The 18,735-nt window shown below is 43.2% G+C and overlaps 1 protein-coding gene across 2 annotated transcripts in view; it reads left to right on the top strand.

Annotated features, from left to right (window-relative positions):
• LOC135556192 (collagen alpha-1(XXIV) chain-like) overlaps window positions 1–18,735 on the top strand; it is a 205,384-nt gene that overhangs the window by 180,131 nt on the left and 6,518 nt on the right. For both annotated transcript variants that reach the window (XM_064989185.1, XM_064989186.1), the window contains exons 43-55: window positions 149–202; window positions 1,672–1,725; window positions 1,835–1,888; window positions 4,930–4,983; window positions 7,846–7,953; window positions 14,101–14,208; window positions 14,445–14,552; window positions 16,005–16,058; window positions 16,194–16,256; window positions 16,345–16,398; window positions 17,103–17,138; window positions 17,966–18,001; window positions 18,269–18,295. In XM_064989185.1, the coding sequence (XP_064845257.1) occupies window positions 149–202; window positions 1,672–1,725; window positions 1,835–1,888; window positions 4,930–4,983; window positions 7,846–7,953; window positions 14,101–14,208; window positions 14,445–14,552; window positions 16,005–16,058; window positions 16,194–16,256; window positions 16,345–16,398; window positions 17,103–17,138; window positions 17,966–18,001; window positions 18,269–18,295 (810 nt within the window). The remainder of the gene's footprint in view (window positions 1–148; window positions 203–1,671; window positions 1,726–1,834; window positions 1,889–4,929; window positions 4,984–7,845; window positions 7,954–14,100; window positions 14,209–14,444; window positions 14,553–16,004; window positions 16,059–16,193; window positions 16,257–16,344; window positions 16,399–17,102; window positions 17,139–17,965; window positions 18,002–18,268; window positions 18,296–18,735) is intronic.

The following is an 18,735-nucleotide window of genomic DNA, read 5'->3' on the forward strand; positions in this document are numbered from 1 at the left end:
TTTCACTCCAGCCTAAACCAAGATGATCCATGGCATCCAGAGTGTTTAAGGTGAAATACAGCTGTTCCTCAACATATTCAGAGCCCTAATGTACACTTTGTCACAAAGTGGTCGCCCTACTCATCTGATGGTGTGTGTGTTTTGGCAGGGTCCCCCGGGCGAGCAAGGAGATCGCGGAGAGCCTGGAGATGAGGGATATCAGGTAAAAGCAGCGTGAAAACCACAACATCAAATGTATCACAAAATCACATTTCAGGTTGTTTTTCTGTTCTGCTTCCTTTATTTTTTTCTGGTGCTGGGTTGAAAAGCAGGCCTGTTGAGACCACACATGCATATCTGAGACACAGAGCATCCCGGATTACTGAATTCCTAGCGATAAGCCAGGAGGAAATCTGGTGCTATTGGCATAGACACTGAAAACTCACACTGATGAAACACACACAAACAGTTCAAGTCAGGTGTGAAGTTAGCAGTACAAGATGAAAGTCGTGGAGAGTGGAATCCCAGAATCCCCTGCGGGACATTTGCCAGACTTCTCCCCTCCTATAAATAGTTTCCCAAAATGCAGCCCTCCTCAGACAGTCTGCCAGAGAGAGAGAGAGAGAGAGATTGCTTTAAAGGCCCAATGCAATGAGTAACAATTAAGTAGCTAACTGTGTTTTCAATCAAAATTGCCAAAAGGAAGAAAATAAATGCTTCTTAGCAAGAGAAATTTCTCAAGCAAGAATTTTGCCGGGACTGTCTGATATTGGTCTAATTGGGGAGGGGAAGACTGACACATAGCTGTTATTGGCAGAGTACTCTCTTTCCTATTGGTCTACTAACTAATTTATCGCCTGGTGATGTCACCAGGCAGGCCAAAACTCCATCCCACCAAAACAGGCTGAAATTTCAGGCAGTCTTTTCAACCAGCTCTCACATTTAAAGGGCATTATCATAATTTTCACAATTTCACAGTATTATTCCAACCTCGTTTGGAAATATATAAAACACAGGAAAGTGTTTTGAGTGTACTGGGTCATTCAGCATTTATAAGCATTTTTCTGCTGAACTGGATCTGGGTTCAAAGTCACAGTGGCTAATCTTTATTTGGCTCTTGTTGAGAGGCTTGAGTGACTTTTAGGATTCCATTTAACTAAAGGTCCTTAATTCTACGCGTGTGTGTGTGTGTGTGTGTGTGTGTGTGTGTGTGTGTGCGTGTGCGCGATGCTTGCGTGCCTCCACGGTGGGTCGACCTATGGGGCTTCCCCCCACTTAGTGGTAAATTTATAGAGCCCATTTAGTCTGAGCCACCTACGGCCTACTGTAATAAAAGATGTACCTACACAGCTTAGCCTGGGAACTACAGTACTATGTGGGTTTGTTATTCATATGGTATGCACCTTAGAGGACCATATGGTGTTTACTGCTGTTGAAAGAAATATCGATACTTGCACACTGTTTAACACTCCCACATTGTTATTGTTAAACATTTCAACCTGAAGGACCAGGCTTACCTCTGATAACCTTGTGTAGCACATAGTGGAACAAGACACAGTTGACTGTCCCCTGACCCCTAGCTGTCACTAAATGACCTGACTTCATCTCCTCGTTTATATACCCAGTTGAAGTGACTTTGTGGCTGTAGTGTTTCACCCAGATATAATGTGTTTGTCACGTTGTTGTTTTCAGGGTCATATGGGTACCACTGGGCATCGTGGGGCTGTTGGAGCGCCAGGCCTTCCTGTAAGTCCAATACAATACTCTGTGTAGGTCTTATCAGCATTGATTTCTGTGTCACATTTTGCACATTGTCATAAGAATAAATCAAATAAGTGCGATTTTTGTTGTCTAGGGAACACCAGGGGAACATGGAGAACAGGGCCCAAAAGGAGAAATGGGAACTCAGGTGCGTGTGTGTGATTATTTGTGAATCCCTGTGTCTGATTCATGCTGCTCCAGGCTTGGGGAAAGGAAAGGACAGAGATTGTTAAATCATGTTTCTCTAGATGAACTGTTACAGTACACTGTAGATGGTCAATAAAGTGTTATCACCAGGCTACTGCAGAAGCCTGGCTTCCTTGGCTCTGAACACCACGAGGATTAGGTATAATAAGCAATCACCTGTCTGTACTATGATAGAAGAGGAGACACTCACTTCCAAACTGCAACTCCTAACATGATAGCCGTTAGATAACCGGAGAGATAACTGGTTTTAACCTCTCCCTCTTTTTTGCTCTCGATCAACGATCTGAAGTGCCAGCGTGAAAGCATTCTCTCGCCTTTGCTTGGTTCTGCTACCTCCTCATAACAGAACACATGAAGGGAGAGACAAAAATGATTTTACTGCCATGAAATCAGACTGGGCCAAAACAATGCAGACAGGGTGCCTTTGATATTAGAGAAAGAGGAATGAGGAATGAAGGGAAATGGGGGGGTGAAAGAAGAGAATTGTTTGTTTGGCCACCCACTATGCACTTCATGCTTCAAAGTGTTCTGTCTGATTTCCACAAGGCATCTCTTCATTTTTTTTATTCTCTGAACAGGAAAGGCAAGCTTGAGAATATATAGTGGAATGCAAAACGTTGGCATCAGTTAAACATTTGGGGAAAATGAATTACTTCACTTCAAATCAGAATAATTTTGTTTCAACTCTGAATGATTTCACTTGAAGTCTGAATGATTTTAACTGCAGCTTAATAATGTGAATATACATTTTCAGCTGTGAAAATGATTATTTCTTATATCTTCTTACATAACGTTGCTCTTCATGGAATGTAGCTCTTTATGAATATTATTCTTTGATCTACATATTTCCTAACACAAGCTGAGTTATCTACATACTGTACCTAGTTCTACACACCTTTGACTTGTTAAGACATGTGAGTTGGCCCTATTTGCCTATTTATTCAGATTGAGTGGATACTGTATAGAGATAGGATTCCTGTGAATGTATTCACCTTGGCGTGGAGTTTTGAATAGAGCCTGAATGTCGTCTCCACATATTGCATGCATGTTAGGCCTTCTTAGAAATATATACCTTACTGGAGTAACACAAGACTAGAGGTCAATGAGTTAAACATGCACTACACAGAACTGTATATGTTTACGTCCATGTAGTTTACAGTAAAGAACTAAGCCTAAAGTCATCACACACGATACAAAACATATCGTTTTTAAGGATTTATTGGTACTAAACTGTCTGTCTGTCTGTCTGGCTGGCTGTCTGTCTGTCTGTCTGTCTGTCTGTCCGTCCGTATCTATGTCCATCTGTCTTTATCTGTCTGTATCTATGTGTATCTGTCTGTATCTATGTGTATCTGTCTTTATCTATGTGTATCTGTCTGTATCTATGTGTGTCTGTCTTTATCTGTGTGTATCTGTCTGTATCTATGTGTATCTGTCTTTATCTGTCTTTATCTGTGTGTATCTATGTGTATCTGTCTTTATCTGTGTGTATTTGTCTGTATCTATGTGTATCTGTCTTTATCTGTGTGTATTTGTCTGTATCTATGTGTATCTGTCTTTATCTGTCTTTATCTGTGTGTATCTGTCTGTATCTATGTCTATCTGTCTGTATCTATGTCTATCTGTCTTTATCTATGTGTATCTGTCTTTATCTATGTGTATCTGTCTGTATCTGTCTTTATCTGTGTGTTTCTGTCTGTATCTGTGTGTATCTGTCTGTATCTATGTCTATCTGTCTTTATCTATGTGTATCTGTCTTTATCTATGTGTTTCTGTCTTTATCTATGTGTATCTGTCTTTATCTATGTGTATCTGTCTTTATCTATGTGTATCTATCTGTATCTATGTGTATCTGTCTGTATCTGTCTTTATCTGTCTGTATCTGTCTTTATCTGTGTGTATCTGTCTTTTTCTGTCTGTATCTATGTCTATCTGTCTGTATCTATGTCTATCTGTCCGTATCTATGTCTATCTGTCCGTATCTATGTCTATCTGTCCGTATCTATGTCTATCTGTCCGTATCTATGTCTATCTGTCCGTATCTATATCTATCTGTCCGTATCTATGTCTATCTGTCCGTATCTATGTCTATCTGTCCGTATCTGTCTTCACCTATGTGTATCTGTCTTTATCTATGTGTATCTGTCTTTATCTATGTGTATCTGTCTTTATCTATGTGTATCTGTCTTTATCTGTGTGTATCTGTCTGTATCTATGTGTATCTGTCTGTATCTATGTCTATCTGTCCGTATCTATGTGTGTCTGTCCGTATCTGTCTTTATCTATGTGTATCTGTCTTTATCTATGTGTATCTGTCTTTATCTATGTGTATCTGTCTTTATCTGTGTGTATCTGTCTGTATCTATGTCTATCTGTCTATATCTGTGTTTCTGTCTTTATCTATGTGTATCTGTCTTTATCTATGTGTATCTGTCTTTATCTATGTGTATCTGTCTGTATCTGTCTTTATCTGTCTGTATCTATGTCTATCTCTGTATCTATGTCTATCTGTCTGTATCTATGTGTATCTGTCTGTATCTGTCTTTATCTATGTGTATCTGTCTGTATCTGTCTTTATCTGTGTGTATCTGTCTGTATCTATGTGTATCTGTCTGTATCTATGTGTATCTGTCTGTATCTATGTGTATCTGTCTGTATCTATGTGTATCTATGTGTATCTATGTGTATCTGTCTGTATCTATGTGTATCTGTGTTGTATCTATGTGTATCTGTGTGTATCTATGTGTATCTATGTGTATCTGTCTGTATCTATGTGTATCTGTCTGTATCTATGTGTATCTGTCTGTATCTATGTATCTGTCTGTATCTATGTGTATCTGTCTGTATCTATGTGTATCTGTCTGTATCTATGTGTATCTGTCTGTATCTATGTGTATCTGTCTGTATCTGTCTTTATCTATGTGTATCTGTCTAGGTGAATGTGTATATTATTAGATTGTGTGTCTGTGTGCATTTTTACAGGGCTTAGAAGGAAAGAAAGGAGTGAGGGGCCTGACTGGGACCGCTGGTGTTGAAGTAAGTATCACTTCACCACAATGCAGAGTGGACCTAGAGTGAAGACTGAAGGAGATGAGAGAGATGTGGAGAGGTACAGAGGGAGGAAAGAGGGATACTCAACCATGCATTCTGTACTACAGTACTACAATAAACAAACCCCATGCAATAAGTTGCTTGGAGAGGACATTTACATCGTTATGGACTGCTTTGTATGGGGGAGAAACAGGGTGAGAGAAGTGGAGAGGGTGAGAGAGAAACGGGGAAGGAGAGATTGTGGGGGGAGGTCATTGAGTGATGGAAACAACACAGAAAGAGTTATTGCAGAGAGCATGCTGAGTGATGGTATTTCCAGAGCACTCCATAACTATGTCCAGAACATACACTACTGTTCAAAAGTTGGGGTCACTTAGAAATGTCATTGTTTTTGGAAGAAAACCTTTTTTTTGTCCATTAAAATAACATAAAATTTGTCAGAAAAACAGTGTAGACATTGTTATTGTTGTCAATGACTATTTTAGCTGGAAACGGGATATGGGATATCTACGAAAGCGTACAGAGGCCCATTATCAGCAACCATCACTCCTGTGTTCCAATGGCACGTTGTGTTAGCCAATCGAAGTGTATAATTTTAAAAGGCTAATCGATCATTAGCCTTTTTGCAATTATGTTAGCGCAGCTGAAAACTGTTTGAGCTGATTAAAGAAGCAATACAACTGGCCTTCTATAGACTTGTTGAGTATCTGGAGCATCAGCATTTGTGGGTTCGATTACAGGCTCAAAATGGCCAGAAATGAAGCACTTTCTTCTGAAATGTATCAGTCTATTCTTGTTCTGAGAAACAGAACAGCATAAACTGACTCTAACCAGAATAAAAAGAGGAGTGGGAGGCCCCGGTGCACAACTGAGCAAGAGGACAAGTACATTAGAGTGTCTAATTTGAGAAACAGATGCCTCAAAAGTCCTCAACTGGCAGCTTCATTAAATAGTTACCCGCAAAACACCAGTCTCAACGTCAACAGTGAAGAGGTGACTCTGGGATGCTGTTTCTCAAACTAGACACTCTAATGTACTCGTCCTCTTGCTCAGTTGTGCACTGGGGCCTCTCACTCCTCATTCTATTCTGGTTAGAGTCAGTTTGTGCTGTACTGTGAAGGGAGTAGGACACAGTGTTGTATGAGATTTTCAGTTTCTTGGCCTTTTCTCACATGAAATAGCCTTCATTTCTCAGAACAAGAATAGACTGATGAGTTTCAGAAGAAAGATCTTTGTTTCTGGACATTTTGAACCTGTAATCGAACCCACAAATATTGATGCTCCAGATACTCAACTAGTCTAAAGAAGGCCAGATTTATTGCTTCTTTAATCAGCTCAAACAGTTTTCAGCTGTGCTAACATAATTGGAAAAGTGTTTTCTAATGATCAATTAGCCTTTTAAAATGATAAACTTGTATTAGCTAACACGACGTGCCATTGGAACACAGGAGTGATGGTTGCTGATGTAACGGATGTGAAACGGCTAGCTTAGTTAGCAGTGGTGCGCGCTAAATAGCATTTCAATCGGTGACGTCACTTGCTCTGAGACCTTGAAGTAGTAGTTCCCCTTGCTCTGCAAGGGCCGCGGCTTTTGTGGAGCGATGGGTGACGATGCTTCGAGGGTGACTGTTGTTGATGTGTGCAGAGGGTCCCTGGTTCGCACCCGGGTATGGGCGAGGGGACGGTCTAAAATTGTACTGTTACATTGATGCTGTTGACCCGGATCACTGGTTGCTGCGGAAAAGGAGGAGGTCAAAAGGGGGGTGAGTGTAACGGATGTGAAACGGCTAGCTAGTGTTGTTGATGTGTGCAGAGGGTCCCTGGTTCGCACCCGGGTTTGGGCGAGGGGACGGTCTAAAATTGTACTGTTACATTGATGCTGTTGACCCGGATCACTGGTTGCTGCGGAAAAGGAGGAGGTCAAAAGGGGGGTGTGTGTAACGGATGTGAAACGGCTAGCTAGTGTTGTTGATGTGTGCAGAGGGTCCCTGGTTCGCACCCGGGTATAGGCGAGGGGACGGTCTAAAATTGTACTGTTACATTGATGCTGTTGACCCCGATCACTGGTTGCTGCGGAAAAGGAGGAGGTCAAAAGGGGGGTGAGTGTAACGGATGTGAAACGGCTAGCAAGTGTTGTTGATGTGTGCAGAGGGTCCCTGGTTCGCGCCCGGGTATGGGCGAGGGGGCGGTCTACAGTTATACTATTACACTGATAATGGGCCTCTGTACGCCTATCTAGATATATCAGCTACAATTGTCATTTCCAACATCATCAATGTCTACACTGTATTTCTGATCAATGTAATGTTTTAATGGACAACAAAAATAGCTTTTCTTTCAAAAACAATAACATTTCTAAGTGACCCCAAACTTTTGAACAGTAGTGTATACTCTCCATGAAGTGACATTTCATTGGGTTTGTTTTGTTGAAGTAGCAAGACAGAATGTTCAGTGCTGTATACAGAATAGTCCTTCTTTACAACATTAGAACATAGCAATAGGTTGAGGTCAAAATGAACTTCCCTTTATTTTCCATAGAACAGTTTTAGATCCCAGTCCATCACTGCCAGTCAGGAATGCATCTCTTAATTCCAGATGTCTCTGAAGGTAGATGTATATACAGCCAATTAATGGGGGAGGAGGCACTGGGGGGGACTGGAAAAGGTTGGGAGATGAGAGGGTTAGTGTATCGTAGCGTAGCTGGTTGGATCAACTGCACTAGTGATAAGTGACCTTGTCTGGCTGAGACCTGAACATTCAGGTTAGCTCCCATACCGAATGCCTTTACAAGTATTTCCATGGAGACTTGATAGATTGAGTCTGATATTGTTGTTTTGTATTTCCCAGGGGGCCATTGGTTTACCTGGACCCAGAGGCATGGAGGGATACGCTGGGCCTGACGGCCTCCCAGGACTAGTTGGGTTGCCAGGTTTTCCAGGGAAGCCTGGGCGACAGGTAGGCATCATATCCCAAAAAGATCACAGTCTATTTTTGACGCATTCATTCCGCATGGTAACAAGAGTTAATTCCGCATGGTTACAGGGTTAATCATGCGTGGTTACAGGGTTAAAACAGAAACAACTCAAAGGGTTAAGTTTAATTTCAAGTGGTTAAGATTAGGGCTATGGTTTGGGGATAGGTTTAAAACAAAATTACCACCAGGTATCATCAATATTCTCATGTATTCTCACGGCTTGCTAGAACATTGTGAACTGCCGTGGCGCAGGGGTCTGAGCGGCACAGGGGTCGAAGCAGCGCACACTGGCTCCACACATCTAGAGTGTGCTCCCTGTGCTGGGCAACCATTTTTTACGGTGAGCGCAGAGGAATGCATATATCGACATTCCCGGGACCTTTTCAAACGTCCGAAATCGCAGTGATCAGTCAACATATCCTGTCCCTCACACACACACACACACACACACACACACACACACAAACACACCAGTGGAGGCTGGTGGGAGGAGCTATAGAAGAACGGGCTCATTGTAGTGACTGGAATGGAATCAATGGAACGGAGTCAAACATGTGGCTTCCACATGTTTGATGTGTTTAATACCGTTCCATTGATTCCATTCCAACCATCACAATGAGTACGTCTTTCTATAGCTCGTCCCACCAGCCTCCTCTGACACACACACACACACAGTCGCAAAAACAATCAAGCGCTTTGATGAAACTGGCTCTCATGACTACCGACACAGGAAAGGAAGACCCAGAGTTACCTCTGATTCAGAGGGTAAGTTCATTAGAGTTAACTGCACCTGAGATTGCAGCCCAAATAAATTCACAGAGTTCAAATAACAGACGCATCTCAACATCAACTGTTCCGAGGAGACTGCATGAATCAGGCCTTCATGGTCGAATTGCTGCAAAGAAACCACTACTTAAGAACACCAACAATAAGAAGAGACTTGCTTTGGCAAAGAAACACCAGCAATGGTCCTTAGAATGGTGGAAATCTGTCTTTGGTCTGATGAGTCCAAACTTTTTTGGTTCCAACAGCTGTCTTTTCGTGAGACGCAGCATAGGTGAACAGATTATCTCCGCATGTGTGGCTCCCAACGTGAAGCATCGAGGAGGTGTGATGGTGTGGGGGTGCTTTGCTGGTGACACTGTCCGGGATTTATTTAGAATTCAAGGCACGCTTAACCAGCATGGCTACCACAGCATTCTGCAGCAATACGCCAACCCATCTGGTTTGTGCTTAGTGGGACTATCCTTTGTTTTCAACAGGACAATGACTCAAAACACACCTTCAGGCTGTGTAATGGCTATTTGACCAAGACGGAGAGTTATGGAGTGCTGCATCAGATGACCTGGCCTCCGCAATTACCCGACCTCAACCCAATTGAGATGGTTTGGGATGAGTTAGACCGCAGAGTGAAGGAAAAGCAGCCAACAAGTGCTCAGAATATGTGGGAACTGATTCAAGAGTGTTGGAAAAGCATTCTACATGAAGCTGGTTGAGAGAATGCCAAGAGTGTGCAAAGCTGTCATAAAGGAAAAGGGTGGCTATATATATTTTGATTTGTTTAACACTTTTTTGGTTACTACATGATTCCATATGTGTTATTTCATAGTTTTGATGTCTTCACTATTATTCTACAATGTAGAAAATAGTAAACATAAAGAAAAACCCTTGAATGTGTCTAAACTTTTGACTGGTTGTGTGTGTGTGTGTGTGTGTGTGTGTGTGTGTGTGTGTGTGTGTGTGTGTGTGTGTGTGTGTGTGTGTGTGTGTGTGTGCGTGTGCGTGTGCGTGTGCGCGTGTGTATATATATCGCTATCCTCATTACTGCCATTACGGCCAGTATGTACTTCCAAAAATTGGGAAAATAACGAGTTACATGCATCTGAAAAATGCCTTGTCTGGAAAGAATCCATGTATTGTTTTTGACCAAGTGGGCATGCACCAAATCCAACACTTCTGCACCTCCAATAAAATCACTCATTACTGCCACGCACAGGTCGGCTGATACAGCAGCACGAAAGTAGACAATATAGGGTATGTTTTTACAGTGATTGTATATTTCTAGATTTTATTTGGTGTATTTTATTTCCATTACTAATATTGCAGTAGATGTGCGCAAAAACACTATTTAGATTATTTTCAGGCAAAGCCTTTCTTTCAGTTGCATGTACCATTTTATTTAGACCTTGTTTTGAAGTACATACTGGCCGTAATGGCAGTAATGAAAATAGTTGCTCATCGAAGCTGCATTCTTTGGTAAGTACCAAACATTATTAAGCTTGGAAAGCTGGTGAATGGGAAGTTGAATGGGTACTTCCTGAGTTTAAAGGAGAATCGCTATATTCAGCGTCTCCTGTAAACCCAAATTCTCTTTCAATCTATCCCTATATTAACTCTTGCCCTTTCCATGCTATACAGTAGGTCACAGTAAATCAGGGGATTTATTGCATTGAGTAATTGAACTTTTAAGAGCCATTCTCTCAGCATGGTTAAATCTCTGTGGGTGACAATCTGACACGCTGTCTGAATCCGAGTGATATTTACCATCCACCTTTTTAATTCATTTTTACCTTTCAAAACCTCTTAAGGACAGGACCCCTTTTTTAAATTTCCGCCTAAAATGTCAACCAAATCTACCTGCCTCTAGCTCAGGACCTGAAGCAAGGATACATATGTGGGGCTCCCGAGTGGCGGAGCGGTCTAAGGCACTGCATCTTAGTGATAGTGATCCTTGCTTAGTGATGTGTCACTACAGACCCTGGTTTGATTCCAGGCTGGATCACAACTGGTGATTGGGCGGCACACAATCGGCCCAGCGTCGTCTGGATTAGGGTTTGGCCGGGGTCGGCCGTCATCGTAAATAAGAATTTGTTCTTAACTGACTTGCCTAGTTAAATAAAGGTGAAATAAAATATCATTTGAAAGGAAACACTTTGAAGTTGGTTGGAAATATGAAATTAATTGGTGAGAATATAACACATTAGATATGGTAAAAGATAATACAAACCAAAAAAAATGCATTTTCTTTTTACATTGTTTTGCATCAAATTTGAAATGCAAGAGAAAGGCCATTCATTCAGATGGCCGGTTGTGATGGCCGGGCGGGGTGGACGAGGGGCCAGAGACAGCAGGGGTTCAAACTGTAGAACCCAGTTCCTACATTTGAATATAGAAATTAATTTTTTATCAAACATAACTATGCTACATGTTATCTCTGGGACCCTCAGGATGACAAATCAGAGCAAGATTACTGAGTGTAAATTCATGATTTACCTTCAGAGGTGAATGTATCAAACCAGTTGCCATGATAAAAGAGTTTTGTTGTTGTGCACTCTCCTCAGACAATAGCATGCTATTTTTTTCCATGCCTCCTTGCTCAAAAACTTCTCACTCGTCGATTTCTCCTGCCACGTAACACGTAATCACAACACTAGCTATGTCACAGGAAATCTCCAACAAAGGACAAACTAAAGAATGTACCGAATAAAGTTATGAGATTATCCCATTACAAAGTAGATTAAGACAACACATTAGAAATGTGAGTGTGGCTAGACTGCGATCAGGATGAAAGACTTCTGTAATCCATTAAATCCTCATATCACCGGATAAATTGAGCTTTTAATGGATTCAATATGGCTGACCCTCCCATTCCCATCTCCCTCTCCTTCTGGACCCGCATTCTTATAGTGTCTCAGAGTAGGAGCACTGATCTAGGATCAGGTCCACCCTGTCCAGTAATTATAATCTAGAAGGCAAAACGGATCCTCGTTCAACACTCCTACTCTCTGAGATGCTTTATGAATACGGGCCCTTCACCCACCAGCTGTGTTTAAAGTGCTGAAGGATATTCGGCGGAAAATGACTGGTCATTAAATGGCTTATTTGATTTGTTTGGGTTTCTGTGGTCAGAGCTCAATGGGATTCTTTCTACTGAAGTCTGCAGCCCTGGCGGCCCTGAGTATGTAGGGATTTTATGCATGATGTCCTTTCCCCTGCTCCCCAGACAGCCAGACCGGCAGTGTAGGGACTTCAGTATTAGCCACCCTGTCTGTCAGTTACATAAGAAGCAGGTCTGGTAGCACAGAGGCAGTTAGGGAGGGAGGTGTTTACGGTGAAAACACACGGACTCTCTCACACAGAGATGGAGATCCCAGCAGGAAACAGCCATGGTGATTTTACACACATATCTACAATACTGTACATGACTGCTTCAGCTACCCTGGAGGGACAGACTTTTACAGTACCCTCTGTCCCCTTCCTCCTCCTCTACTTGTTCAACTCTTCGTCACCATCATCCCCATCTTCATCCTCCTCCTCTTCTTTCTTCCTTTTCTTCTCCACCTCTTCCTCTCCCTCCATGTCCATGTTTAGAATTGGTTGAAATGCATAACCAGTGAAAGGTTACCCTCCTGGTCAGCGGCTGTTTTTGTTGGAGCCTGCTCTCTGTGGGTCTAACCTGTGTCAGACAGAGTCAGGGGAGCCCTTGTTATTAGTGAAAAATAAGCAGGAGACTGATGAGGACCATAGCATAGACCAGCCTCTGTGTCCCCCTGACCTGACCACCATCCCCCAGACCTAGTATCTTCTTACTGACAAAACAGTATGACCACTAGCTGTCTATCACTCTGTCTTTCACTGTCTCCTTCTGTCTGTCTCTCTCTCCTCTCTGCCACTCTGTCTCTCTCGCTCCGTCTCCCATGCCTCCTTTCTCAAAAACCTCTCACATTGTCTCTCCATCGTTAATTCCATTGGGTGCAGCCAGGACATTAGTTGCTCAAGCCTCTTAGCCAGAGTAGTAATGCTAAAAACAAAGAGGTTTATGTGTATTACATTTATTTGACTTTTGACCTAATGCAGGTGGGTTAACATGTCTGGTTAAGAAAGAACAATGTGGTTCTCAGACCAAAGCCCTTACTGTGTAGTAGGATGGGACATTATTGCCTATTAGTTCCACTTGAGTGGTTAGTATATGAATAAGTGTGTATGGGCATGCCGTGTCCTGAGTATCCAAGCCAGAGTTGATTAAACCCCTCACTGATTTGATGAACAAGACAATTACATTACCCGTCCTTATGCAAGACCAGAGATTGAGGTTGTACCAACAAAACCTAGACCTCTATAATTCCAAACCACTTTCTCCTACCTTTTTGGAGGGATCCTTTTCTCTCTGCGTTTGGCGGTGTCACGAGTTATCCTCGCGCCTCACGGCCGCGATCGAGCCAGGAACAGTAGCTGCTGTACGTGCAGCCAGCGCTGGGCCACCGCTGGCCTGCAGTTGGAACGGGAAACGACTGTGGTTGCCGGCGGCTCAGTGCGCTATAAAAAGTTCAACAACAGTCAGTCATTTTGATGGACGTTTTTGAAGCAAATTGTCAGGAAAGATTATGAGTTAGGAAAGACCTACTTAAGTGCTGCTGTTTAGAGATCTGACTGTCAAAGTCAATGTCTGACTGTCAAATTCAATGTCTCACTGTCAAAGCGGAGTCAACTTACACACAGCTCTGACACACGCACTTACTCCACCAGACATGCCACCAGTGGTCTTTTCACAGTCCCCAGGTCCAGAACAAATTCAAGAAAGCGTATAGTATAATAGAGAGACATTATTGCTAAAATAAAGAGCAAACCTGGTTTCAGAAAACAGATGAAGCAACACCTCACGGCACAACGCCTCTCCCTTATTTGACCTAGATAGTTTGTGTGTACGTGTGGATATGTCTGTTCTTGTCTATTAATGTTCTGCATTACGTCATGTTTTATGTTTTGTTTGGACCCCAGGAAGAGTAGCTGCTGCTTTTCCAACATCTAATGGGGATCCTAATAAAATACCAACAAAAAGGAGCCCGTGGCTGACTGTCAAATAAATGTCTGACTGTCAACGCCAATGTCTCTTTTCAGACACAGACAGACAAGTTGATCAATATCGTATTCATTAGGTATTTATTCGACTTTTCAAATACAGAACCTGGCCCATGAATCAGAGCTGATGAAATGTCACTTGTACTTAGTCACTGGCTACACATGCCATTTGTTTAGCAGGCTTTTTCATGCTTTCCTTTTTCAGCATGTCAACGAGTTTAAATCTGGTGTGCCCATGTTGACTGTGTCTCTGTGCTTTCTCTCCTCAGGGTCAGCGGGGCACCGTGGGGCAAGAGGGGGTAGCAGGACTACCTGGTCCCAGGGGGGAACCTAGTCTGCCTGGGTTGGTCGGAGAGAGGGGGCCTGCTGGAGAGAAGGTACCAGTACCATCGTATCAGTACCATCGTATCAGTACCATCGTATCAGTACCATCGTACCACCATCAACCTTACAGTCTTACTCTAGCCTCAGATCTGTACTATATAACCAACTCCTATGGTGTTTGGCATAACAATGACTAATGGAGTTGGCAGGACAGCACAAACAGATCTGGGACCAGGCCTACCTTCTACCCTGTAACCTCTGACCCCTGACCTCTATGTGCTGTTTCCAGGGGGAGCCTGGCTTGGCAGGAGAGAGGGGAACCCCAGGAATCAAAGGCATGGAGGGGTCGTCCGGAGACCAAGGCAGAATAGGTGACACAGGACTCAAAGGACAACCAGTGAGTGCTCCCCATCCATCCAGTCATTTTAGAATATCGCCAACTGCCTTCTAACTGGTCACAGTTTGTTAAAAGATTCATATATTTGACATCAACAGCTCACCAAAGGTTTAAGCAATGTGTTGAGGTACTATATTTACTTGCACGTCCACTTGCACATCCTCATCTGCACATCTATCACTCCAATGTTAATTGCTAAGTTGTAGTTTTTTCGCCACTATTGGCCTATTTATCGCCTTACCTCCTTACTTCATTTGCAGACACTGTATACAGTTTTTCTATTGTGTTGTTGGCTGTACGTTTGGTTTATCCCATGTGTAACGGTGTTGTCTTTGTCGCACGGCTTTGCTTTATCTTGGCCAGGTCACAGTTGTAAATGAGAACTTGCTCTCGACTGGCCTACCTGGTTAAAAAAATAAACAATAAAATAGATATATATATATCATAGAGGGTTGGTTTGTTATGTACTGCTTTGACTCTAATTCAAAGATGAGTTCATAATAAGGCGTTTAGTTCTTCTCTCTGCTCTGTTGCCCAGGGTTAATAACCCTATCACATACATTCTTTATTACCTGGAAGCTCTATATATAGCCGTAGGGGCTCTGTGCTGGGGTCAAAAATGTGCGTCTCTCACAGTTTTCCACCCGAGTCGACGAGTTACACATGATCTAGGTGAGACAAGGAATGGAAACATTCCGCTTGGCAAAGCCGGCTTATGTGAGACTTACCCGACTCTCACTCCAGGGACCAAAAAACAAGGTGCTCCATTTTTCTTATATCACTCGCCCCCAAAAAACACCCTCCATCCCTCCCCTTTCCCTCCATCCCTCCCGACATCTCTCTTTTGCGCCACCACCTCCATTGCGCCACCACCTCCAATGAACTGCTGTTACTGCTGAGGAAAGATAGACAGACAGACAGACAGACCTAAGGGTTGCTCAGACAGTTAGGCCCCAATGTGCTACGGTCTACAGTAAGACAGAGTCCTTGTGCCGCAGTTTTTGTGTGAGGGATCTGCGGGTTCCTTGGAGTTATACAGGGTAATGGATGAGAGGGCAACCAGAGACCAAACCAGAGACCAAACCCCTGTCTGGAACACATACTGTAGCAGGGAGGGGGATTAGGATGAAGGGAAACAAACTAGGTTAAATGGTTTCATAACATAGCTTACAAACTTTACAGTGCACACTCCATTTTTGAGGCAGCAAGAGGTTTGTTCAGTTGTCAGAGCAATTTGTGGTTCAGTGAGTGTGTATTTGTTTTTTGGTTCTATGTTGGTATTGTGGTTCAGTTATATCAGAGTCTCTTTGTCTTGTGGTTGAGCTGTGTGTTTAATTTGTGGTTCAGTTATAGCAGAGTGTCTTTACCTTGTGGTTGAGTTGCGTGTTTCATTTGTGGTCCAGTTGCATCAGAGTGTGTGTGTGTGCGTGTGTGTGTCTCTCTGGCTTGCAGGGGGAGTCGGGAGACCTGGGGATGGTTGGCTTCACTGGTTTTCCAGGACCTAAGGTGAGTCAGAGGCTCTGAGAGATCACCACAGACATTGATCACCCTCGCCTGCTCTCAATGAGCTATTCTATTCCCTCCACTGGCAAATAAAAAGGGTTGTTAATAACAAAAGACTGCATTCTGGGTTTTTCATAGGGACCAAATGGAGATTTGGGTTTCAAAGGCATACCTGGTCCTAAAGGTCCTCTTGGCATTCTGGTAAGCACAGCATTAGCACTTACCGTTGCAATACATTATGTATATACGTGGTGTGTGTGCTGATCTCTCCTCTATGTGTCTGTTTCAGGGTTTCAGTGGACCTGTTGGTCCAGAAGGGATGATTGGCCCAATGGGGAAGCCTGTAGGTCCAGTGTGTGTGAGCACGTGTCCATGTGTGTGCTTGTGCAATGTCTATCTGCCAATTTGACTCTATACACAGTGACTGCACGCATGTGAGAGACAGGTTAAATGATCCGTTCTAAGATTGGGCACTATCCTTTCTCTGTGTTGATGTGTTGCTATTTGTTTTGAACGGTAACATTTATTTAACTAGGCAAGTCAGTTAAGAACAAATTCTTATTTACCATGACGGCCTACTGGGGAACAGTGGGTTCTGGGCAGAACTACAGATTTTTACCTTGTCAGCTCAGGGATTTGATCCAGCAACCTTTCGGTTACTGGCCCAACGCTCGAACCACTTGGCTACCTCCCGCTTCAACTGTCTGTAACTGTCAGGCCAAAATATACCAAAATGAATTGATAATCCGCTCTGTTGTCAAAGTCAGACAACTTTCTAGACTAGAGAGAGAGAGAGCGTGTGAATTCATGACTCCTCAGCCATAAACTATAAATCAATCAAGGTCAAACCTCAGGTGTTCGTTTCCATCATTTTTATGTGATCTGTCCAATCTCGTCACAGTTACCTGGTGGTGTGTTACAGGTCTGTTTACTTGTGTTTATATGAGGGCATTATACTACAGGAATAAAAGAGTTAAAAGAACCGAGGGCACCTGTACTTTTGAAAAGAAACCACTGTATTCAAAAGTCATAATCTCTCTTTCAAAGGGACCGAGGGGGCCAAAGGGAAGCCACGGGGAAATGGTGAGAAGTCTGCATAGTCATATAATCCATTACACTCAGTAAGCATTTGGAAAACCACAAGTTGATGTGTTGGTGTTTTAAATGGTCAACTAAAGAAGACACCTCCTGCACAGTGTAGACAAATGATCCCATTAATTCCGTGACCTTGTTTGCTTTGCATGAACTTGCGTGACGGTCAGTGTATGCCGAGGTTAAAAGCAGACGGCCACAGTGCCTGGGCAGGATCATGAGGAAGGTAGCTGTTGCAGAATGATTTCCAGTGCACAGCGAGCCACGCATGGGGCCTTACTGTACTTTCTGCCTCTCATGTAAACAGTGTGCAGGAAATGCTGTGTCATAGTGTTAGCGCTGGGATCTTCTGTGGGGGTTATTGTATATACTGTTCTCTATTAGGGCTCCCACTCTGCCAAGTGAACTGTTTTAAGCTTCTCAGACTCATAGACAGTTGCACACACAGTAGAGAGAGACACACACACTAATAAGAAGCAGCTGCCCTGCCGAAGGCTGCTGCCGCTGCTGCTGTTGCAGTGGTGTGGTGTCAGTTCCCTCATCAGCCAGTGGGGGCGATAGAGCTCCATTACAGAAACACAAGTAGAGCCCCAGATACTGACTGCAGCTCTTCAACTCTTCTGACTGTACTTCATGATTATGTAATGATAGGATTTGTTTAAAACAGGTATATATCAAAAGTATAATGTTTATATCAACACATATTCAATCTTTGTGTGAAGTTGATAGAGTACTGTAGGTGCATCAGATATGCTAAACATGGTGTTGTCATTGCTTGGACGCCATTGTAACACCATGATGTTGTGTTTGTTTCTCAGGGACCCCAGGGACCACAGGGATATCCAGGTCCCAGAGTAAGTGTTCCCCTTCCATTACTACATTATGTCCTAACCTCTCTTAGTGAGGCGGTAGCCTTGAGGTTAGAGAGATGGGCCGGTAGCCGTAGGGCTGCCGGTTTAAACTCCCAAGCTGCCTGTGGGGAAGTCTGTAGGGAGTGATCCAGCAGCCAGCGGGTTACCAGCTTCAATATCCCTTTATACTACCTAGCGGAGTTGTGTTTGCTTGACCGTTCTGTTTATTTTGTGTTTCTGTCCAAATACGGTCTGTGTTCTCTCTCCCAGGGTCTCCCAGGTGCTCCTGGCCTGGCTGTAAGTATCCTGTCTGACTCACCGATGGTCAATCAATTACATCATCTTAATAGATCATTTCTCTTTGTCTGGAACCCACTCTTTAGCCATTGTATATCTTACATCCATTATGTAGGTGATTTACAGTCCGTTATAAACACTCAGGCCAACGTTTCTATATTGACGTTATTCACCTGAACGAAACTGTTCCTGTTGGTTACGAGTGCACTTGTCACGTAGAGATTAGAGGAGAGGTCAGGTATGGGTGTGTGGGGGGCAGTTGCACTGAAGTTGCCAGACCTCATTGCCAGAAAGACTGGCGGAGGTGTTTAGCTGGCTTAGAGAGAATAGCAGGAAGACAGGATAGGGTAAGGGCAAGGTATCTTGCTGAGTTTCACACAAAATCCGTCCATCAGAAATCTGGAGCGTGTCAAATATGCTCGCCCTAAGGCATCTCTCTC

The sequence above is a fragment of the Oncorhynchus masou genome, chromosome 15 (assembly GCF_036934945.1).
Source record: "Oncorhynchus masou masou isolate Uvic2021 chromosome 15, UVic_Omas_1.1, whole genome shotgun sequence".
NCBI classification, from domain to species: domain Eukaryota; kingdom Metazoa; phylum Chordata; class Actinopteri; order Salmoniformes; family Salmonidae; genus Oncorhynchus; species Oncorhynchus masou.